The sequence below is a fragment of the Haliotis rubra genome, unplaced genomic scaffold (assembly GCF_003918875.1).
Source record: "Haliotis rubra isolate DU_JTF1 unplaced genomic scaffold, ASM391887v1 Scf702, whole genome shotgun sequence".
NCBI classification, from domain to species: Eukaryota; Metazoa; Mollusca; class Gastropoda; order Lepetellida; family Haliotidae; genus Haliotis; species Haliotis rubra.
This window is the reverse complement of record NW_025767416.1, coordinates 433,364-458,863: the sequence shown is the minus strand read 5'-3', so window position 1 is coordinate 458,863 and position 25,500 is coordinate 433,364. Positions and strand designations below refer to the sequence as shown.

The 25,500-nt window shown below is 40.1% G+C and overlaps 1 protein-coding gene across 2 annotated transcripts; it reads right to left on the bottom strand.

Moving 5' to 3' along the window:
* Window positions 1–2,437: 2,437 nt before the first annotated feature.
* LOC124258923 (F-box/LRR-repeat protein 18-like) lies at window positions 2,438–25,463 on the bottom strand. Of its 2 annotated transcripts, XM_046692983.1 has the most exons (10): window positions 25,311–25,463; window positions 22,621–23,521; window positions 15,858–16,008; window positions 13,511–13,659; window positions 12,045–12,223; window positions 11,155–11,243; window positions 9,754–9,907; window positions 6,592–6,730; window positions 5,783–5,865; window positions 2,438–4,297 (listed from the first exon to the last, which is right to left on the bottom strand). In XM_046692983.1, exons 1-10 carry the CDS (start codon window positions 25,457–25,459, stop codon window positions 4,141–4,143), a joined length of 2,151 nt encoding a protein of 716 aa, XP_046548939.1. In that variant the 5' UTR covers window positions 25,460–25,463; the 3' UTR covers window positions 2,438–4,140. The 2 variants fall into 2 exon arrangements, with proteins under 2 accessions (XP_046548939.1, XP_046548940.1); XM_046692984.1 differs by lacking the exons at window positions 2,438–4,297; window positions 5,783–5,865; window positions 6,592–6,730 and adding an exon at window positions 7,823–7,947.
* Between the last annotated feature and the right edge of the window lie 37 nt (window positions 25,464–25,500).

The following is a 25,500-nucleotide window of genomic DNA, read 5'->3' as shown; positions in this document are numbered from 1 at the left end:
TGTGTTCTTTAATCTGATTGGTTGAAAAACGTGATCAAATGGTATTCGATTCCCGGAAATTCGCTGCGTATTAATACATACAAACATCGCTCACACCATTGTATTGTTACGTCGTCAGCTGTGATGACGTCATTAAAATCATATTGTGACGTAAAGTCCGAATGACGTCACAAATGAGCAGTTCCAGATGCTACCATTGGAGACAGCCGAAACGGCCGGCTGATGACATTTCACTGCTGTACCCGTACTCGATGTCAATGAGTGCAGACACAAAAGCGTGTGTGGACCTTTTGGTTTACTTTTGTGTTTACAATGTCGATAAACATCATGTGTTGGGCCAATTTCCGGGTGTTATTGAGTATTTGAAGCACGGGAATTCATTTGGAACCGACGGCGTAAGTTTTTTATTGTAAACCAAACGTCAATGTGTTCTTTAATCTGATTGGTTGAAAAACGTGATCAAATGGTATTCGATTCCCGAAAATTCGCTGCATATTAATACATACAAACATCGCTCACACCATTGTATTGTTACGTCGTCAGCTGTGATGACGTCATTAAAATCATATTGTGACGTAAAGTCCGAATGACGTCACAAATGAGCAGTTCCAGATGCTACCATTGGAGACAGCCGAAACGGCCGGCTGATGACATTTCACTGCTGTACCCGTACTCGATGTCAATGAGTGCAGACACAAAAGCGTGTGTGGACCTTTTGGTTTACTTTTGTGTTTACAATGTCGATAAACATCATGTGTTGGCCAAATTCCGGGTGTTGTTGAGTATTTGAAGCACGGGAATTCATTTGGAACCGACGGCTGACGCCGTCAACACGCCGTCAACAAATACTCAACAACACCCGGAATTTGGCCAACACATGATGTTTATCTCCATATTATACTAGTTACGTCTTTGGTATTACATTTATGTGTTTAATTGATTTTACGGTGTGTAAATATTGTTTTATTAACTTGTCTGCCATCGGACGTAAACAGAGACTGGTGACCATCGATCCATGTTAATATCAATATCGGTATTTACTGTGGTTTTAATGTAGTGAATTATTGATTTTCCCCAATTTTTTTTATTCAATTGTAGAGCTTGAACAAGCCGCTAATGACTTGCGAGCTATAAAGTGTTGTTATTTATATTTGATCTGTAATATCACAAACGATAAAAAAGATTGCCAAGTCCATGTCCTAAAATAGAACCTGTGAATATACCTGTTATTTTATCTATCCACCTGTACCCATGCTAAGACTTGACATATTTGTGTGTACGCATGTAAGAATACATTTATTGAGTACTAGTATTTAAAAAAATTCAAGCGTACTTGTACGCAATAGACTTAATAGGAATTGAGTTTTCACATAAATATTTGCGTAATTTACGTAGATACGCAGCTTGTCTGTACCTCTGGAAATATTTCCCCAGTAATCGTGGAAAGGTTTTTCATCAGTGTGTGAGAGCGTACTGGTAGATGGCATATAGGAATCCTCACGATTGTTTGTTTGCAGGACCATGTCTTCACCTATAATTTGTATACAGACGGTTCTTCAAACCTGGAAATGTCTAGTTTTACAAAACTGAGACCAGACAATCCAGTGATCAACATCACGAGCACCAATCTGCGCATTTGGGTTACAATAACACCTGTCAACCAAGTCAGCGAACTTGACCACCCGATCCAGTGATCCGTTAGTGCAATGACAAGCATGGGTTGCTGAAGGTGAATTCTCCAAGGATCTTCAGGGGTCTTTTTACAAAAAATGACAAAAAGCTGAAATATTACAGGACACCTCTCAGGTCAATATTGTTGAAGGTTTGATTCTCATAATTATTATTACCATGTTTTATTATTAATATACGATATATTTATATAGCGCACATATCCACGTAACTAGTACATGCTCAAGGCCCTGGAGTGTTGATCAACGGATGTCTTTTTTCTGGCATTCTTTTTGGCACAACTCAACTCCATGGGGAATATTCAACTCATGCAGCCTGTTAGGTGCAGCGAGTTATCACACAGCTTTATCCTCACAAGGTACCCAATTGCAGCTGGGTGAACTGGGACACATAGTCACATAGCCTTAGACTGCTCAGGGGTGGAAATAACTTTAAAATTGCTAGTGTACTCTGGTACAGTGGCACATGTAAAATCACTTGCCCTGATAATTTTTCCACTATACTGGCCGATTTTCTTGTTGATCTTTTTAAATAAACAACATAATTAACATTGGAGAGTCAAGTGGACACCGGTACAGTATGACATACAAATTTGCTAGCCCGACAGAAAAAAAACACTGGACTGGGGCGTCGGGCAATGGGTTATTTCCACCCCTGCTGCTCGCCAACCTTTCCCCATGCACCTTCAATGCATTCAACACATCACATAAGGCACAAGTCATTTTTTACAGAAAGGAAAAGTGCAAGATCCACAAAATAACATATTTATTATCCTTATTGTTCAGTATATTAGTCAATAAATGTCAATTCATACGTAGCAGCCATAAAATTACCTCATACAATTTGAAACTAGAGACTTTCTGATGTTTGCTAGAAGTTTACTGCCACACTCCAGCTATATTTCCAGCTATATGATGGCAACATGTAAATAATTGATTTTGGATCACACAATCTGATGATTAATATTGTCAGCAACGTACCATTCCATTAGGATAGGATGGCATGCATCAACCATGTCACCAAGCCTGACCACCCAGTCCCTTTGTTTGCCTCTTAGGTCCAGCATAAGTTGTGGACCAAGAACAGAGGGGTGGCCAAGTGGTTAAAGTGTTTGCTCACCATGCCGAAGCCCTGGTTTATTTCCCACATGGGTACAATGTGTGAAGCCTATTTCTGATATCCCTGAACCTGATATTGCTGGAATATTGCTAAAAGCGGCGTAAATCTTTACATAGTCACTGCTGTGGATCAGAGTGTCAATGTTGGACACCAGTAGGGCATAAAACTCTTGTGGAAATTGAACCACTGATCTCATCTAAGGCTGGAGCCTTGTCAACATGGCCACTGAGGTTAACTCTGTGATGTCTTATGTTGGGTGACTCAATCCCATGGTGCACATACCCATGATTGGAATCAAACCTGGATCCATGGCATGATAAACAAACACTTGAGCCACTAGCCTCCCCAACAACTTCACCTATGATGTACATGTACTGATAATTAACATAAACTTTAATTATTACTTGTACTGAGGGTCATGTGACCTTTTCCAAAAATAAACATCTTGTATTGTGTACTAATAATATATTGGCATCAGAACTTTCTTGGCCATAAGTTCCACTGCATATTCTTTAAATATTTGCTTTACAAAACTGACCTAAAAATGAAATAATAATTAAGAAAAAAAGGTTTTACAATTTGTTAAAAGGAAAAAGAAAACCTGAGATTTTATCACTGCGGATTGTGACAAATGATAAAAAATTTTAACTTTAACCCAAAAAGCAATCTGTTATCTTCTGGTATCTTGCTGTGTAACAATTTATTTTTTTAGGGACAGTTCATAATTAATGGCTAGGAGGTGATGATGATTTTAAGGGGGGTCACCCATTTTGATCTTTTGATCTGGGGATGTGGGGGCATCAATTTTGTACACATGTACTAGGGAATGTCATTGATTTTGTACATGACATGCTGGGGTGGTGGGGGGTGTCAGTTACTTTGTACATAAATTTTAGGGTGGGGTCATTCACATTGTGCATACTTCTCCATAAGAATCATCATCTACCCCCCTTGCCATTAATTATGAACGGTCCCTTATTCATCATAGAAAATTCTAATGTAGAAGCTGGCAATTCTAATCTACCATCAACCTGAAGTTTCGTAAACCATTGATACAAAATATGAGACCTTGTCATTTGCATCAGTTTTTATCCCCATGTGAAGTTGGGTGAATTCTCCACCTTCCCTTCCCCCCTATCTCATAACTGAGCAATCCCCAAATACACAGGCCACATTTTGATTGTAATACTAGCATCCATACAATTCAGCTCTTCACTCAAGAGGAAGCACTAGAGGACAGACATTGCAAAAATAGAGTCAGTGGAATACATGAGCATATCACAGTCTGAAATCTCATTGGTCATGGCTGTTAAGGTTTTCATCCATTGGCTGTTACCATGGCCACCGTGGCGGTTTAAGACACACCCCTGATCCTAGCACAGTGAGCTCTTCCAGGTGTTTCACAGGGATGTGGGTAGTCAGCTCGGAGAGTTCATCATGAACCAAGGGGTGTATGCACACTGATAAAGCTGGTCTGGATTTTTCAAATCTGAAACAAAAGAAACCATTTACATAGGATTAAAATAATAAGTGCAAAGCAAGCAATTTGGAAAACAATATCTCATTCAAAATTGCCATATTTTTACGGGGTTTTCTTATTCTTTTCATATTTTATTTTTTTTTGGGGGGGGGGGTCCACTAAGGTGAAACATCTGCAGTTTGAACATATTATTTAGACCCATGAAGATCCGGGGTAAATTAGGTCTTCAGCAACCCATGCTTGCAACAAAAGGCGACTATGTTTGTCATGGCGACTAACGGGATCAGGTGGTCAGGCTCGCTGACTTGGTTGACACATGTCATCGGTTCCCATTGTGCAGATCGATGATCATGCTGTTGAATACTGGATTGTCTGGTCCAGACTCGATTATTTACAGACCGCCGCCATATAGCTGGAATATTGCTGAGTGCAGCGTAAAACTAAACTCACTCACTCACTCACATATTATTTAGGGCATTGAACTCAGTATTGTGAATTTTGGCACCTAAGATGACCGGCTAGCCATGCCCCTCTACCATTCATTGTTACATCAAGACCAAAAAGACTTGGCTCAAAGACTTGGAGCACACACCAAAAGTAGTGATGTCTGCTCAGGGAAGTATATTTTCATAGAGTAGGTGTTTTTATAATCTGAATGATATAATCTATCCAAATGACAAAATGGATTAGTTTGCATGTTAGCTTGTGCTGTTACTGCCCACTGCATTCACAATTGACTGTTGCAGCCTATAGGGAGTGCTGGGTTTGGGTTTAATGCTGCTTTTAACAGTGTTCATGTCATAGAGGGGACGGTGGGGTAGCCAAGTGGTTAAAGTGTTCGCTCGTCACATCGAAGAGCCGGGTTCTATTCCCCACATGGGTACAATGTTTGAAGCCCATTTCTGGTGTCCCCTGTCTTGTTATTACTAAAAGCGGTATGAAACTAAACTCACTCATTATAAAAGTTGCGGGGATGTGCGATGATGTGATGTGATGTGATGTGAGATGTGATGTGATGTGCGATGATGTGATGTGATGTGATGTGCGATGATGTGATGTGATGATGTGTGATGTGATGTGATGTGATGTGATGTGATGTGATGTGAGGTGAGGTGAGGCGAGGGTGAGGTGAGGTGAGGTGAGGTGAGGTGAGGTGAGGTGAGGTGAGGTGTATTTGCTGAAATATTGCTAAAAGCTCACTCACTCACCCACTCCACAATGTTGGAGGAAAGACTGAAGTGATGCAGGTCTCGGAAGTTTACCATTTTTTTTATAAAACATAAATGAGAATGATCGGCTACAACACTACATACTGGTGATAAATTAACTTCAAATACACTGCAAATGGATTCCCAATAGATGACAATTCCACACTTCTGAGGAACACAAAATTATACATCCAAGATCCTTCGTCAACCTTCAAGACAAACATTAAATATATACTGCCATTTCCATCCATTTGATTGGCTACACCTTGTAACCATGGAAACCTACCTGCGCATCAGTGAAGTCTGCAGGTGTTTACAGCTGGTGAGAGTTGCACATGTAAACAGCTGTAACGATACCAGGGACTGCAGCTGCAACAGATAATGAGTTCACAGTACAGTGTCAGTTTATCCTACATAACATGCATTCAGAGAATCACAAGCATAAATACACAATATCATTAAGAAAGTGGTCAAATGTAACATGTTATACTCAAGATTACACTTTCTCAGGAAAGTACAGATACCCCTCTGACAAGTGTAAAATGACACTGCTCCCATAGCCGAAGTTATTAATACACAAGGTTTTCACTGAGAAAGTGTAATCCCAAATATAACATTTTACATTTAACCAATTTCTAAAAGGCATTGTGTATTCGTAACTTTGACTATGGGAGCCGTACCAGTTTACACTTATCTGAGGGTACACAAAGTAGGTGATCAGATTGTCAGATTGATATATTTATAGAAGCTATTGTGGATATATGGATTAGATTGCTGAGTTTGCGTGCTAGCAATTAGGTGTATGGGTTCTAATCCTGGTTGTGCTAAACCTCGAAAGTACTCAACTGAACTTTACCCAGGAAGTCAAACTCCAAATATAGCATATGTAGTCTTCCATTTCAACAAACAAAACAGTCCAGACAAAATATCATTGAATTATAATTCTTGATGACACAAGAATAATTCAAACAAAACAACATATTCTAATACATTCTTGAAGAACAAAGAAATTCCTCTGAGAAGATAAGTGAAACCAGTTGAAAAATATAAACAAAGACTGGCCTTACGATGTTTATGATGGATGACATCACCTACCTTGTCAACAAACTTGTTTACTGCAGCAGCATCTATGAAGGTAGCGTTTTTGGACAGAATACAAAGTCTCTCAAACGTGGAACAGTTGGAGCAGGCTGAGAAGAAGACGCTATCCAGCTTCAAGTACGGCTGCTCAAGTCTACAGAGAACAGAGAGGCAGTGTTTAATATAGCAAGCTATCCAGCTTCAGGTACAGCTGCTCAAGTCTACAGAGAACAGAGAGGCAGTGTTTAATACAGCAAGCTATCCAGCTTCAGGTACAGCTACTCAAGTCTACAGAGAACAGAGAGGCCAGCTTCAGGTGTTTAATACAGCAAGCTATCAGCTTCAGGTACTCAAGTCTACAGAGAACAGAGAGGCAGTGTTTAATACAGCAAGCTATCCAGCTTCAGGTACAGCTACTCAAGTCTACAGAGAACAGAGAGGCAGTGTTTAATACAGCAAGCTATCCAGCTTCAGGTACAGCTACTCAAGTCTACAGAGAACAGAGAGGCAGTGTTTAATACAGCAAGCTATCCAGCTTCAGGTACAGCTGCTCAAGTCTACAGAGAACAGAGAGGCAGTGTTTAATACAGCAAGCTATCCAGCTTCAGGTACAGCTGCTCAAGTCTACAGAGAACAGAGGCAGTGTTTAATACAGTATCCAGCTTCAGGTACAGCTACTCAAGTCTACAGAGAACAAGCTATGTTTAATACAGCAAGCTATCAGCTTCAGGTACAGCTGTTCAAGTCTACAGAGAACAGAGAGGCAGTGTTTAATACAGCAAGCTATCCATCCAGCTTCAGGTAATACAGCTGCTCAAGTCTACAGAGAACAGAGAGGCAGTGTTTAATACAGCAAGCTATCCAGCTTCAGGTACAGCTGCTCAAGTCTACAGAGAACAGAGAGGCAGTGTTTAATACAGCAAGCTATCCAGCTTCAGGTACAGCTGCTCAAGTCTACAGAGAACAGAGAGGCAGTGTTTAATACAGCAAGCTATCCAGCTTCAGGTACAGCTGCTCAAGTCTACAGAGAACAGAGAGGCAGTGTTTAATACAGCAAGCTATCCAGCTTCAGGTACAGCTACTCAAGTCTACAGAGAACAGAGAGGCAGTGTTTAATACAGCAAGCTATCCAGCTTCAGGTACAGCTTCAAGTCTACAGAGAACAGAGGCAGGTTTAAGTGCTTTAATACAGCAAGCTAATCAGCAGCTATCCAGCTTCAGGTACAGCTGCTCAAGTCTACAGAGAACAGAGAGGCAGTGTTTAATACAGCAAGCTATCCAGCTTCAGGTACAGCTGCTCAAGTCTACAGAGAACAGAGAGGCAGTGTTTAATATAGCAAGCTATCCAGCTTCAGGTACAGCTGCTCAAGTCTACAGAGAACAGAGCGGCAGTGTTTAATACAGCAAGCATCATTGGAAGCATCATCACAGGAGTATGATAGTAGGCAGTATGTAGCAGTATTCCAGCAACATCACAGCTTTATAAACTGTCCCAATGTTGGGAACGTGGGTCTTCCGCTGTCAATGTTTAGAACTCTTGACCAGCCCACTACCACACGAAAAACATTTCAGTATGAAAGAAATCCTTCAAGACAAAACATTTTTTTAACTATAATCATCATCAAACACCCATATGAGTGAGTGAGCTTAGTTTTACGCCACTTTTAGCAATTCCAGCAATATCAAGGAGGGGGACACCAGATATGGGCTTCACAGATTGTACCCATGTGGGGAATCGAACCCGGGCCTTCGGCATGCTGAGCGAACACTTTAACCACTACCCCACCGCCCAACACCCATATGACTCGCATGGGCCGAACAAACCAGTGATTGTCAACATAAGGCACTATCGATGCTGTTGTGTTCCTAGTTTTACGCTACAGTACCCAATACATGTATTTTACAGCACACTGACATACCGGTACACATAATCAGCCTTGGGCCAAACAAACCAGCGGTTTTGCAACTTTGCAATCTGTCAGGGTGTAATGACATACAATCAATGAAATCACCACTGAGTGAGTGAGTGAGTGAGTGAGTTTAGTTTTAGGCCACACTCCGCAATATTCCAGCTATATGGTGGCGGTCTGTAAATAATCGAGTCTGGACCAGACAATCCAGTGATCAACAGCATGAACATCGATCTACAGTTGGGATATGACATGTGTCAACCAAGTCAGTGAACCTGACCAGCTGATCCCAAGATCTACTCGGAATAAATGTAAAAAAGAACTACATAAAAGTAGTCGATTGTGACCAACTATTACAATACTATTGCAATAGTTTTTTCTCTTTGATTTGTCTTATTTGAAGTCATTTCCCAAATGAATGTATAGTTTATGTGAAATGAAAAAAAGTTGAAGTACAATATGGAACTGATGACATATGTCAACCAAGTCAGCAAGCCTGACCACCCGATCCTGTTAGTCGCCTCTGATGGCAAGCATGGGTTACTGAAGGCATATTCTCACCCGAACCTTCACGGATTTGATCCCTTGAGCTGCTCATGTCCTATATGGGGCTATTTTCGGCTATCACAGTATTCACGAATAGCGTCTGACCCTCTGACAAATCCGGCAGATTTGCCAACGGTCCGATAGAAGTCTACAACCCGCTGGCCCCAGTGTCTGACTGTATATTTCACAATGACTTTGACTGAAGTTGTTTTATGTGACATGTGACACTTGTTTGCTGTTTATAAATATTATGTTTGTTAATAATTTCAATGCCAATTATAAGAAATGTTAAATCTGAAATGTGTGTTTAATTTTATTCTATGGGTAATGTGAATTTTCAGTGGGTCAGACAGACATTACTTTGAAACACCATTCGTAAACACTGCTATCATACACATCAAGTGCATGAGTGAGTATGATATTACAGCTGGGGATTCCAGAAATTTTCAGTGCTTACAGGACCCAATGTCCTGTTACTTTGAAACACCATTGTACACTATGTGGGAAATCGGCTGGGGACCAGAAATGCGCTTCACACATTGTACAAGGGAAACACGTTAATAACTAGGCTATCCCACCGCCCCTCATGTACATCAAGAGTTGATTTGTGTGCCGTTGTTGACTTCATCTTGGTCATCATCTGTCTAATTTCAAACCAGTTTTTCCAATCACACACACAAACTGGTAACTGTGGTAACAATCCCCAAGATGTTCTACACACCTCAGGTCCCTGAGTTTCTGGAAGTGGTTGAAGGCTTCACAGAGTGAGCGGATGTATTGACAGTGGCCCGACATGCCCAGGTGAGCTATGTACAGCCTCTCCAGGTGGACGCAACCCTTCGCTATAGCAACCAAACACTGACCCTGGTGAATACCTGCAACATAGATGGATACATATGAAACAGTGCACCAGCTCACTGTTCAGATTCATCTACACCTGCTCAGGACCTGCCCATCTACCCAAAGTCAAGCAGCAGACAGTACAAATACCCTATTTCTCAGAATTAATAAAACTAAGGACATTTAAAGTATTGGTTCATTATACACTCCCCATCAAAAGTTTAGTCTCACTAGTGTAAATATAGCCACTTACTTCAGTCAACTGATCTAAACGAGATTTTGCAAAATATTCTATACAGTTTAAGGGTACTGTTTACACATGAACTGATGTATTGTAAAACAAATTCGTAATGTTGAAAAGATGATTGTCATGAGTTCAACAAATGATGAAAATGAGTGAAAATTGGCGTATTCTTAACAAAACTTTACACCAAAACGCAGCTGTTCACATGCACGATATTTGCACATGCTTTTCAGCAATTTGATGCATGATCCTCGTGCAGTTCACCTGCATAACGTTTGCAGTTGGTTCCCCTAAGTTAGTGGAGAAATTCATCTTCGATGTAACCACATATATATACATAACATATAGTGCGTGTTTTAAGTGAGTCTAAACTTTTGATGGGTAGTATATAACAAAGATATGTTGGTAAATTATTTAATACTACATAAGAGTGATATTCCAGCTATATGCAAGAAGAGGAGCCTGGACCACACAATCCAGTGATTAACATGATGAGCATCAATCTATGCATTTGGGATATGTGACATGTTCAGTCAATGCAGCGATGATCATTTTAAGGGGTCGAGTTTTATGAAAAGCATGGATTGCGACATCAAAATTATGATACACAGACTCTGCAGAAAATTGTGTAAAGGATTATCATGATTATTTCAATGCTGATAATGGAACAATGGTTAATATTATTATAAAAGGGATGATATTGATGTAAGGGACAAAACATTTCATACATAGCCGAGTGGTTTCATACTGGAAAATGCAAACAATAGGCATAAAAATTCTGTTATGCAAGCCTTTGGCAGGCGTCATACATGTTTCATATTCCTAAACAATTTCATTAACAAAAGAAAACTCACAAGGGTATTAATCGTTCAATCATGTAATGTCATTGTCGAAACGATCAATATTATATTCTATTCACCAAAGTAACTTTAAAATGCAGGAATATAAAGCCTAGCCAGAACAGCTCCATCAGTGATGGAGGGCCAAATGGGGAGAATTAGAATGACCTTGGGAGATTCTATAGTACAGTCATCTCACCTGGTATCCCTGTCAGTTGCAGATACTTCAGATTGGTCCACTTCCCGATACACAGCAGGTCACAGTCCTTCACCTTGGCAGCCATCATACTGAAGAAAGAAAGGTTCAAAAACACTTTATTTCTACGTTGTTTAAAGCCGCACTCTGTCAAATCAAGTCTGGACCAGACAATCCAGTGATTGACTTAATGAACATAGTTCCAGCTGGGTAACAATGACCTGTATCAGCCATAGTAAACCACATAAATTGATCAAACAACCTCAAATTCTACAAGTACCAGGATTCCGTGGTTCTAAACAAAGTGTCCTTGGCAGGTACATTTGGGGAAAAGACATTATTTTGTTTAGATTTGGGAATTTTTTTGTATATTATTTATGTAAATTCATAAGCATCTGAAGAACATACTTTCATCATGAATCCATATCAACAATGTAAATCTAGGCATTCAAACGCATCTTCCTCATCACTGATCCCAATAACATTAGTTACATGGTTAATTCAAATGTAGACTTGGGGCCCAATATAGACCTGTGAAAATGTGTAAATACATCCTGGTGTACTCCTAAGGATACCTTTAACATGAGATCAGTTTGATTGTTTGTTTCTTTACACCGAAGCAATATTTCAGTTATATGTTGGCAGCCTGTAAATAATTGAGTCTGGGCCAGACAATCCAGTGATCAACATCATGAGCATCAATCTACACAACTGGGATACAAAGACACGTGTCAACCAATTCAGTGATCCTGACCACCCGTTCCTGTCAGTAGCCTCTTCGACAAGCATGGGTTACTGAAGACCAATTCTAACCCGGATCTTCACGGGTCTAACATGAGATGAAATGACTCAGACTAGTGCAGAGTTTCATCCCTGTTCAGTCACCATCTTACCATGCTCTGTAGCTGAAAGTTCCTGGCAACACTCCGAAGTATTTGTTGAAAGCTGACCGAAACCCAGCGCCGATCACTTCCATTTCCTCAATATGTGGGCACTGAGAGACAAGGCGGGATAGCCCACTAGATGGCGCTTGAGGCTCTGCAGGCGGTGGGTCGGATGACGTGGAGGGCTCCTACAAAAACACTTCAGCTTGACACCAAATATTTTGAATTATTTTAAAGTTTCTTTTCTTAGTCTCTAGAAATAAAATGGATGCACTATAATGCTGTAATCATCAATATGCCGGTGTGCATTGTATAAATGTCTAACATATTTTATATTTGGGATTACACTTTCTTAGTACAGTGAATGAGTGAGTTTAGTTTTACGTCGCACTCAGCAATATCACAGCTATATGGCGGTGGTCTGTAAATAATCGAGTCTGGACCAGACAAGCCAGTGATCAACAGCATGAGCATCGATCTGCTCTATGGGGAATCAATGACATGTGTCAACCAAGTCAGCGAGCCTGACGACCCCATCCCGTTAGTCGCCTCTTGCGACAAGCATGGGTTACTGAAGGCCAATATTCTAACCCGGACCTTGACAACTCTTAGTAAAGTTGTCAGATTCGATTAACACGTCCAACATGTATTCAAACGTCTGTCCCATGTTTAAGTCTTCATACACACTTACAATTTCTTCCTAAATATACTTGATATTAGTCTTGACCTCTGCACAAAGAGATAGGACACTTACAGATTTCCGGCCCCCACAATTACTCTCCTTCACAAGGTGGAAGGACTTTTCACAAATAACAGGACAAAATGCAAAACAATGGATTTGTTTGTTTGTTGTTTGATGCAATATTCCAGCTATATGGCGGCAGTCTGTAAATAACCGAGTCTGGACCAGACAATCCAGTGATCAACAGCATGAGCATCTATCTACAGTTGGGATATAATGACATGTGTTAACCAAGTCAGCGAACCTGACCACCTGATCCCGTTAGTCCCAACATGCTTGGGTTGCTAAAGAACAACAATTATTCAAACCCAGATCTTCTCAAAGTGAGTGAGTGAGTTTAGTTTTACACCACCCTCAGCAATTTTACAGCTTTATGGCAGTAGTCAGTAAATAATCGAGTCCAGACAATCCAGTGATCAACAGCATGAGCATCGATCTACGCAATTGGTAACCGATGACATGTGTAACCGATCCCGAGATGGCAAAACAAATGGCAAGAAGAACTACACAAATGTACATCAGATAATGAAATAAATCAAATAAATCATGTACGTGCAGTATGGTACATTGATTGCACCTAATTGGTTCAAGGCAACACATGTTCTCAGCACTACAATGATCGTAACATCCTTACTCTAACATATACTTATGAAAGTCGTAGTGCTAAAATCATTCCATGTAAGATGGCCCAGAACAGGCAACAAAATAACTTGCCAGATTAGTTCTGGCTCACCTGCATGACAGACTGCAGACCGATCCTCCTCTTCTTGGCAAAACTGACAGTGTACTGGTCAAGCAAGCGTTTGTTGACAGGCTTCTCCTCCTGCTCTGTGTCAAGGGTGTGGGTCAAGCAACAGAGTGAGAGACTCATGCTTTTCCACTCTGAAACAGTGGGAAATAAGCACATCAATACAAAGTATTAAAATAATAATAACATATAATCATGATAGCAAAACTTTAAAATATTAACAATTAAAAAATATATCTACCACTTAGAAAAAAGAAAAGGAAATCACCACAGGATTGACTTTAGTGAAGCAAGACAAGATAAGATTTCACTACTGTTTGCCTCACTACTGCCTACATAACAGTTCGCTTTCTCAGGGCTTGATTTAAGAGATGCTAACCTACTTGCACCAGGTGCCACTAAGATAAAAATCTAGCTACACCGGTCAAATTCCAATTGCACTGCTCTTATTGCAATATGTAATGAAAGAAATATGGTATTGAATTATATAGATGTTTTATTCAGAAGTTTGCACCTAGTGCAAGTTAGACTAATAACTAATTTGCACTTTGCAAAATTGGGTTGCACCAGTGCAAGCAACAAAGCACTAAATCAAGCCCTATTAATGGTGTTTTGCCAAGTATTTCGGTTACTCTGATATTGGACACAAGCCTGAAGCCATGCAAGTGTTAGCATGATTATATACTGCAGAGCATGTTAACCATGCAGCCAAACCTAGACACATAATCATAATAATCAGGAGAAACATGGAACTGAAACAACAATCATAACTTTCTAGCAAGAATACGTCACAACTGCAAGATTTTGGCAGGCATATATGACACAAGGGAAGTAACTCTGTTCAGCAGCCAGGTAAAACATGGAACTCCGGTACACAGTATTTCTACACAAATGACAATCCGTAGCTTCATCAGTCCAAGCAATACTTAACCAATGAACATCACCAGAGAAAGGAATGATAGAGCGATACAGCATATACTTGGGGCATCCTAACGAGTTGATGATCAAGGGACAAGCAGAGATGTGCCCGAAGACATAGTACTGTGTACCTGACAGTATATACCTTGATGCCTAAGTAGATTGAGATACAAAACTGGCATCAAGGTATATATTGTCAGGTTTTTGCACAACAAGCCCCTATGGTTCAGTATGATAAGATAGTGAGGGTGCAATAAAATGTCTTTTCTGATGAAGTACTTCTAATTCATGAAATTGATATTCTCTTTTTATGTAGGTGAACCACAACCTGAACCATTTGTTTTTATATTTCGGAGATCAAAGACTGGATATTGGGGGAAACACATATAGGCTAGGAGGCACTGTGAATGTAACGCTATTTATAGCCAGCTGGGCAATGCTAGAGAATATACTACTAGCTGGTTGTTAAAACGTTTCTGTTATTATTCATACTATATTATTCATTATAGCTAGTAATCTCTGTTACCATTACAACTGTTTATATTGTTCATTGTTTACTGTTTAACGCTGCACTCAGTAATATTCCAGCTAGATAGCAGCGGTCTGTAAATAATCCTTTCTGGACCAGACAATCTGGTGATTGAAATCATGAGCTAAGTCAGCAAGCCTGACCACCCGATCGTGTTAGTCACCTAACAGGTAACTACTGCAACTGGGATGATATTTTATTGTATGTAATGCAATAAATAATATAGTGGCAGTGAGGTAGCCGAAGTGGTTAAAGTGTTCGGTCTCCACACCAAAGACTCAGGTTCGATTCCACACATTGGCACAACGTGTGAAGCCCATGTCTGGGGTGAGGTGAGGTGATATTGGGTTTAACGTCATGCTTGAGAATATTTCGCTCATATGACGACATGCATGCGTGTGTATGTGTATGTGCGGCTGCTTGTACTAGCCCAGACTGAAGCTGGTTTTATAGTGCTAGCCCACTGAGATACCATGCCGCAGTGAAGCATGAATACCCCACTCAGACACATTATACTGACTCCGAGCCGACCAGTCCTTGCTGTACCCATTAATGCTGAGCGCCAGACAGGGACCAACAAGTACCATATTTTAACGTCTTTTGGTATGACGCGGTCGGGGATCGAACCCGAGACTTTCCGCTCTCCGGGCGGACACTCTAACCACTACACCACGGACGCGGTCCCCATGTCTGGTGTCCTGTGCTGTGACATTGCTGGAATGTTACTAAAAGCAGCATAAAACAAGACTCACCCACTCACTCACTCACTCACTCAATCACTCACTGCAGTAAATGCATTGTGTCGTGGGCCTCATACCAGGATACAATGCTGTATCATCACTCTGTAGACTGTTACACCATTAGAGACAAGGGACATAATCCTACCTGTGTTCAAGGACAACATCTGCCACAGACATGCCTGTGGGTTGTCCTTATCATGGACGTGTATCCCGGACAGGTTGATGTGGCGGAGTTTGCAGCATGTGACCAGAAGCATTTGAAGACCACAGACGTCTGCCTCCATTTGATTGTCTCTCTGTACACAATGAAGAGGGAAAAGACATGGTAAATAGGCATCAGGTGTTAATATAAACATGCTTATATGAAATGCTGTAATGAAAACCTTTTTAAAAATGATTTTCGAGGTTAAATGACTTTTAATATATAAAGGTGGGTAGAGAATTCCTTTATTTGAAGAAAACTGAAATCTAAAGCGGCCTTCACACGGCAAGCTAAAGTTTGACAACACGTTAAAATTTTAAAAGTTGTCAAAATCGCATTTTCACACGTCAAACGCATGTTGTCAAACTTCCATGTCATTTTTGAGCGCCATGTCTCTATCAGTGTGTTCACGTGACTATTTCGTTGACTGTGAGTGGTTGTTTTTGAACAACACAAGTTTGGCAACACTTCACACGTCAAACTTGTGTTTGACAACACCAAAAGTTTGACGGAAAAGTTGGTGAAAATAGAGACCGATCCTATTTCTTGACAACAGTTTGACAACTCTGAAATTGGTGCTGGTGGCGAGTTGCCGGAAAGTTCAAACTCTCAAACTTGAGTTTGACAACATGTGTTTGCTGTGTGAAGGCTGCTTTAGTTTTTATGCCCCTGATGATACAGGTTGCTGGACACTCCTGGTTCAGGAAGATGCAGCAGTATTTAGGAAGACAACATGTTTTGTCATACTTTAGTTTGCCGTGTGAAGGCCACTTTAGTTTTTATGCCCCTGATGATACAGGTTGCTGGACACTCCTGGTTCAGGAAGATGCAGCAGTATATAGAAAGACAACATGTTTTGTCATACTTTAGTTTGCCGTGTGAAGCCCACTTTAGATTTTATGCTCCTGATGATACAGGTTGCTGGACACTCCTGGTTCAGGAAGATGCAGCAGTATTTAGAAAGACAACATGTGTTGTCATACTTTAGTTTGCCGTGTCGAAGGCCACTTTAGTTTTATGCCCCTGATGATACAGGTTGCTGGACACTCCTGGTTCAGGAAGATGCAGCAGTATTTAGAAAGACAACATGTGTTGTCATACTTTAGTTTGCTGTGCGAAGGCCACTTTAGTTTTTATGCCCTGATGATACAGGTTGCTGGACACTCCTGGTTCAGGAAGATGCAGCAGTATTTAGGAAGACAACATGTTTTGTCATACTTTAGTTTGCCGTGTGAAGGCTGCTTTAGTTTTTATGCCCCTGATGATACAGGTTGCTGGACACTCCTGGTTCAGGAAGATGCAGCAGTATTTAGAAAGACAACATGTGTTGTCGTACTTTAGTTTGCCGTGTGAAGCCCACTTTAGATTTTATGTTCCTGATGATACAGGTTGCTGGACACTCCTGGTTCAGGAAGATGCAGCAGTATTTAGGAAGACAACATGTGTTGTCATACTTTAGTTTGCCGTGTGAAGGCTGCTTTAGTTTTTATGCCCCTGATGATACAGGTTGCTGGACACTCCTGGTTCAGGAAGATGCAGCAGTATATAGAAAGACAACATGTTTTGTCATACTTTAGTTTGCCGTGTGAAGCCCACTTTGATTTTATGTTCAGGATACAGGTTGCTGGACACTCCTGGTTCAGGAAGATGCAGCAGTATTTAGAAGACAACATGTTTTGTCATACTTTTTTGAGTTTGCCGTGTGAAGGCTGCTTTAGTTTTTATGCCCCTGATGATACAGGTTGCTGGACACTCCTGGTTCAGGAAGATGCAGCAGTATATAGAAAGACAACATGTGTTGTCATACTTTAGTTTGCCGTGTGAAGCCCACTTTAGATTTTATGTTCCTGATGATACAGGTTGCTGGACACTCCTGGTTCAGGAAGATGCAGCAGTATTTAGAAAGACAACATGTGTTGTCATACTTTAGTTTGCTGTGTGAAGGCTGCTTTAGTTTATATGCCCCTGATGATACAGGTTGCTGGACACTCCTGGTTCAGGAAGATGCAGCAGTATTTAGAAAGACAACATGTTTTGTCATACTTTAGTTTACCGTGTGAAGGCCACTTTAGATTTTATGCTCCTGATGATACAGGTTGCTGGACACTCCTGGTTCAGGAAGATGCAGCAGTATTTAGAAAGACAACATGTGTTGTCATACTTTAGTTTGCTGTGTGAAGGCTGCTTTAGTTTTTATGCCCTGATGATACAGGTTGCTGGACACTCCTGGTTCAGGAAGATGCAGCAGTATTTAGAAAGACAACATGTGTTGTCATACTTTAGTTTGCTGTGTGAAGGCCACTTTAGTTTTATGCCCCTGATGATACAGGTTGCTGGACACTCCTGGTTCAGGAAGATGCAGCAGTATTTAGAAAGACAACATGTGTTGTCATACTTTAGTTTGCTGTGTGAAGGCCACTTTAGTTTTTATGCCCCTGATGATACAGGTTGCTGGACACTCCTGGTTCAGGAAGATGCAGCAGTATTTAGAAAGACAACATGTGTTGTCATACTTTAGTTTGCTGTGAAAAGCCACTTTAGTTTTTATGCCCTGATGATACAGGTTGCTGGACACTCCTGGTTCAGGAAGATGCAGCAGTATTTAGAAAGACAACATGTGTTGTCATACTTTAGTTTGCTGTGTGAAGGCTGCTTTAGTTTTTATGCCCCTGATGATACAGGTTGCTGGACACTCCTGGTTCAGGAAGATGCAGCAGTATTTAGAAAGACAACATGTGTTGTCATACTTTAGTTTGCTGTGTGAAGGCCACTTTAGTTTTTATGCCCTGATGATACAGGTTGCTGGACACTCCTGGTTCAGGAAGATGCAGCAGTATTTAGAAAGACAACATGTGTTGTCATACTTTAGTTTGCTGTGTGAAGGCCACTTTAGTTTTATGCCCCTGATGATACAGGTTGCTGGACACTCCTGGTTCAGGAAGATGCAGCAGTATTTAGAAAGACAACATGTGTTGTCATACTTTGGTTTGGCTGTGTGAAGGCCACTTTTGGTTTTTATGCCCTGATGATACAGGTTGCTGGACACTCCTGGTTCAGGAAGATGCAGCAGTATTTAGAAAGACAACATGTGTTGTCATACTTTAGTTTGCTGTGTGAAGGCTGCTTTAGTTTTTATGCCCCTGATGATACAGGTTGCTGGACACTCCTGGTTCAGGAAGATGCAGCAGTATTTAGAAAGACAACATGTGTTGTCATACTTTAGTTTGCTGTGTGAAGGCTGCTTTAGTTTTATGCCCCTGATGATACAGGTTGCTGGACACTCCTGGTTCAGGAAGATGCAGCAGTATTTAGAAAGACAGCATTACTCATGGTCATTCTATGGCTCTTGTCTTGTATAAATTGAGACATCAGATAATATCTGTGAATGAAACTCAGAATGGGTAGACCATCTGTCAGAAGCCATGAGAGTCATATCTTTGAGAATCTGCTGTTTGTCCTGTCATTTTCCAGATGTAACAGCTGGGATTCTTGGTCTATTTTTCACCATGAGTTTTCTCAAAGTGGTCAATGTTTACATAATTTTCAGCTTACTAAACCCTCAAACTTAGTGTTATGAACCTGCAAGTGTTAAAGAGCTCTCAGGATATATATGCTTCCAATGTTTCATGTGTTTGTAATGAGTTTTCGGAATACAGATGGGTGACTCTGTGGTCCGACACTCCCACACAGATAGTATCTACATCATGCCCTCAGGTGGTGGCGATTTTTTAGCAAATTAGCCATACATTAAAATAACCAAATCACAAAAACTCTGGCAATGATAAACACACATTGAATGATGTGGTCTTATGATTTTTTAGTATTAACCGCAAACAAGTTAATATACAACACTAAATATAAATGCCATATTAGAACTTTTATCAGTTGAGAAGGTAGCATGTACAAGAGATGGCACCCGCACCAACCATAAACAATGATTAAAATCACGTGCATGTGAATATTGATTAATTGTCGATAACTATTGGAGAAGGAATTTTGAGCAGAAATGTCAATAAAGTCTGAAAGAAATCAACATATTTCACATCACTGGTGAGTGTTGACACATTCACACATAGATTACCTAAAAAAAAACCAACATCCTGACATAATTTAAAAGCAGCATATGAAAATAGACCTAAATCTGTGTATTGTGTTAGTAAATTAAAACTTTATTTCATCACAATAGTTCATATAAAATATTATCATTAACAAACATTTTATATTGATAATTATTAATAATTATTCTCATTGATGGTCTTTCTAATTATCTTTTTAGCCAGCCCTACTTTCAATAGTCTACAGATTTCTACTCACACAGAAATACTCGGCAGCCATAGCAGACAACATAAACATTAGCTAAAGCCCAAAGGCAATGTGTCCTTGCTTATCCAATAAAAAACATCTCCACTCCATTATGAATATGGTAAATATTCTGGGTCCTGTTCAACAAAGTTGTGGGCGATGGGGTAGCCTAGTGGTTAAAGCGTTGGCTCGTCACGCCGAAGGCCCGGGTTCGATTCCCCACATGGGCACAATGTGTTAAGCCCATTTCTGGTGTCCCCCGCCGTGATATTGCTGGAATATTGCTAAAAGCGGAGTAAAACTAAACTCAGTCAGTCAGTCAGTCAACAAAGTTGTTATAATGTTATGACCTACAGTAGTTCTACGGATGTTTGGTGGATAGGATCTTTGAATTCATAAGTAACGTCATGTACATCTGACTTTTAAATGAAAGAAAACACCAACAATGGCAGTCCAATTGAATTACAATCTTCATACTCATTCTGTCGAAATTTGCTGACAACACCTAAGGCAATGGATGGGTATGTGACTATGTTCATATTCACTGACTATATAATCATGAATAGATGGCAATATGATCATGAAAATACAAAGATATATTTTATTTTCAAGGACGGAGATAACTGGGTTTAATATTATGCATATATATCCCAACACGAGCTGAATTCGATGTTCTGGTGATTTCGACGATTGCATTGCTCGCTATATCGGGGGAGTATGTGTGCGATCGGAGTGAACAAACAGTTTCACTGGTAGGGCGGTGCCTAATCGCTGTCGTGAGAAGTTTTATTGACAATGGAAATCGGGAAGTAAAGTTATATAAAAAGCAAACAAACATCAATATTATTTACCCGAGATCGTTAATACCACTTCAGATGCAAAATCAGTTGCCTTTATAACAAAAAAAGCAAGCGAAAATTCAGTAAGATCAGTCGTCTGCTGGTGACAAGCAATATATAAATAGGAAGCCACTTGATCACAACACTCCCTTGCAGTGCGGAGCAAAAAGTATGGCTCATCGTCGAAAACCCATACAAAATACCCGGATGTTACGAGCGGCCACTGTTTCGCCGATACGTGTCATCAACGCTATTTTTGTAGGAAACACTTGATCTTTTTGTGTGAAATAGATGAATATATCCTTTATCACTCGAGGTTAGTAAAATAAAAACTTTAAATGATATTACAGATAAAAATTACGTTTTTGTCTTACATCGTCGAAAACCCCTGACACCGGGATATATTATGCTATACATGTTATAAGTACAAGTATATGAAGAGATTATCATAGCATGACTTCCATATCATACTCGTTATCAAACATAACATCCATATCTGACCAAGTCTGTTGAATTTGGTTTGTTTCTTTACATCGAAGTCAGCAATATTCCAGCTATATCGTGGTGGTCTGTAAATAACTGAATCTGGGCCAGACAATCCAGTGATCAACAGCATGAGCATTGATCTACGCAATTGGGATACGATGACATGTGTCAACCAAGTCAGCGAGCCTGACCACCCGATCCTGTTAGTTGCCTATTAAGACAAGCATGGGTTACTGAAGATCAATATTCTAACCCGGACCTTCATGGGTAAACGATTTTGGACCAACGATGGTGGATCATATCTTAAAAGTTGTAAGGGCCTTAAAACAGGTTTAATTCTTTGAAAACTCACTTCATTTACTGAAAAGTCATAACTGAATATTTTCTGAGGACCCTTGGAGTGGGAGGTTTATGTTAACGTAATATTAGTCATCACTTTAAAGTAGCAAGTTGCATCATTTTACATTATATGTGAAATTTGCAAATGCAATTAGTGCATTTAAGCAAGCAATAACAACCTGAACAGGAAAATCTTAAAAATGACGCTAACCAATTTTTTTCAATGATTGCGCGTTGGTAATAAAACGATCCTCAATTGTCAGATTTCAACCAATTCCCAACACTGATAAGTAGAGTATATCACGGATATAAATAAAGATAATGATTCCTATCCCTGCACATTTTGTAGCATTACCATAGTACTTAGTATTTACTATATTAGTATTTTAGATATTTGGTAAATTTTTGTTTTAACTCTGATTTAATGTTTTCTTTGTTTTCAATTAAATGATCTTGAACCAATCTCCTAATCAAAAGTAACATTGGCACCACTAACAGCGAGATATTTCCAGGATGTAATGGAATACATGGAGTCAATCTACGAGTTTGTGAACTTTACATCACAAGTATTCCATAATGTTACGCACAAAATATTATGCAGCATGCATGATATTGGTTATGTGGCAAGGGGCTGATATGGACAGTAATTTCTCTGTTTCATTTCAGGACAGATACACAGAGTAAAATGTGATGCATAACAATATCCCATAAATGATAAGATTAAGAGAAGTATGTCCCACCTTGACTTGTAGTATATTATGGCAGTTCTGTAGGTTGATGCTGACTAGATGTGGGCAGCTCTCTGCGATCACCTTCAGACTAGGGCTCTGGATTTTACTGTTGTCTGCCAGATTTAAATACTGTAAATTCTTGGCACGGTCAAGCTGAAAGACAGTGTTGGGTAGATCAAACACAGCCCTTGAAAGGTCCAGGTATTTTAAAGTGTCAATCTTCTGGAGACACTTGACAAAGTGAGATTTATCTTGCAGCTGCTGCAGGTTGGACGTTGGCTGAAGAAGGGTTTCAAATGACAAACTCAGCTTACACACTTCAAATAAAGTTCCAAAGAAGAACATTCTTGCGGCAGGATCGATGGCATCGTTAAGACACAAAACTCGTAGATTCTTCAAATTGTCCTTATTGTGAATCTGAGGCTGGAGCAGGTACCTCGGCATCCCGCGGGAACTGCTTGGAGATCCCAGAACATGAAGCTCTTCCAGGTCCCGACAGTACTCGAAGAAAGACGGTTGTGACAAGAAATGCATTGAGATGTTGTGAGAAAACTCTAACTGGTGTCTGAAGTGCAAACAGATAACTCTCAGACCAGCAACGGTCAACTGGGCATCCGGACTTGTCCCGAGCTCTGTGTGAAAGTCACGGATGTCCTGAAGTGTGAAAGCCAGTGTCTTCAGTTTCTTTACACCTTCCATGATGCGACAAAGTCTCTTCACCGTCATGTTGCATTGTATCAGCTGAAGGTTGCGGACATTCTTACAACAACCTACTCCCGACTCCAGGACACGTCCTGTGATCCAGTAGCAGTAGTTAAGGTTGAGAGTCTCTATGTGCTGGGATGCAGTTCGCAGGTAGTTGACAAGTAGGTCGTCAGTCAATCGGTAACAGCTTTGAAAGGATGTTTGTCTGAATCAAACACATAAAACATGTAAACATGATGAAAACACATATTAGTTAGTTTTGTTTATCCATTCTTTAACTCCAAACTCAATTTCAGCTTAAAGTTGATCAGTGAGTGAGTATGGTTTAACGCCGTTTTTAGCAATATTCCAGCATTATAACGGCGGGGAACACCAGAAATGGGTTTCACACATTGTACCCATGTGGGGAATCGAACCCAGGTCTTCAGCGTGACGAGACAACGCTTTAACCACTAGGCTACCCCCACGCCCTAAAAGTTGATCAGAGTACACAACCCTTCACCACAGCATCTGGCCCAGGTGAACACCTGCAACACTGTAACAGTACTCTCCTCTCTCCCACTGGTTCATTACAACATACATTGCAATGAATATTTATTTTTTGGTGTACCGATGCACTGAACAATATTTCCTCTATATGATGGTGGGCTGTAAATAATAGGTGATGGGTTACACAATCAAGAGACTGACATCATGAGCACCAATCATCAATTGGGTCAGCCTGACCACCCAATCCCAATTGTCAATCACCACAAGGTCTCACAGTCTAAAATACTAATTACAGAGCTCTAAAGAACAGACATGACAAATATTATGTTTAGTTACTTAGGAATCAATGTGAAAAGTTAGTTTTGAGCAGAATATTCCTAGACAACCTTACACAGAAAACAGCACACTTCTCCCTGGACACTTCCTCATAGCCCATATCATTTACCGTAAATGAGAGCAACTCTGAGTAATATGACTGATTGACTGAGTTTGGCTTTACGTCGCTTATAGCAATATTCCAGCAATATCACGGTGGGGGACACCAGAAATGGGCTTCACACATTGTACCCATGTCAGGATTCGAACCTGGGTCTTCGGCGTGACGAGCCAACACTTTAACCATTAGGCTACCCCACTGCCCCATGAGTAATGTGATGTAATTATTGTTTCCTTGACTCTTCTCTACTATTTTCCCTCATGTAATGCCGCTTTGAACAGCATTCCAGTTATAGCATGGCATGCCAACTTAACATTGGAGGAAAGTCTCAACTGTTTCCGGTCACAGTTACCCTGTGGGTGAAGACCATGAGCACAGTGTTGATGACAAACCTTGAAACATAATCACAGCAGTAAACACTTGATTTTAAGTGAACATTTCTAGCACTGGGAACACTTTTAACCTTACCAACACTTAACAGTACATAACAGGAATTTTGAAATATACTCAGTTCTAAATTTAAGTGAGGGTATTAATGTTACTTGTATTATAAGTGAGGGTAACTATGTGTCATAAGATATTATGGATAAGTAAAGTATTTTTGAACAAATTGTATTCAGTTGTATTCATATCATCAGATATAATGCCATTATCACCTTTAGAAAATGTTTAACATGTTAAACAGAAATATATTGTGCAATTAAGTTTCCATTCTATTGTGAATTGTCACATCAAGAGTTATGTGTATCGTTACTGTTATGAGTGACTAGACAGTACAACACTTAACCAACACTCTGTCCTAAAAATGGCAAACCGATTGAACAAATGTTAAGGGCTCGCCATTATGTGACTTTATTTATTTACGAACGTTAAATCAGCATTGAGGTCACAAGATATTAGGTAACTAAACTTATTATTCCTGCTAAGAGACACGATACATAGTTTTAGGCTATGGGTTAATCCCAGCTCTGATTTCCCAAACTGTAAACTAGTGGACTTTAAATCCATTAGCATATGAACAAAGAATGATTTTTGTCTGGCGGAGGTTGCAAGTTATCAGGGGAATTACCTGACCAAACATCGATCATGGCAGAGTCTGTTAAACTTTCTGTCAACCTTGCTGGTATTGCATAAGTCGATTGAAGGTAAATAACGTAAAATGTGGACGATAATATCTTCGGAAAGTCTGTCAAGTTGACTTTCCATGGGCGCGGCCATGATTGAAAAATATCGATTTTCTCTGTTTGGAGAGTGGTCCA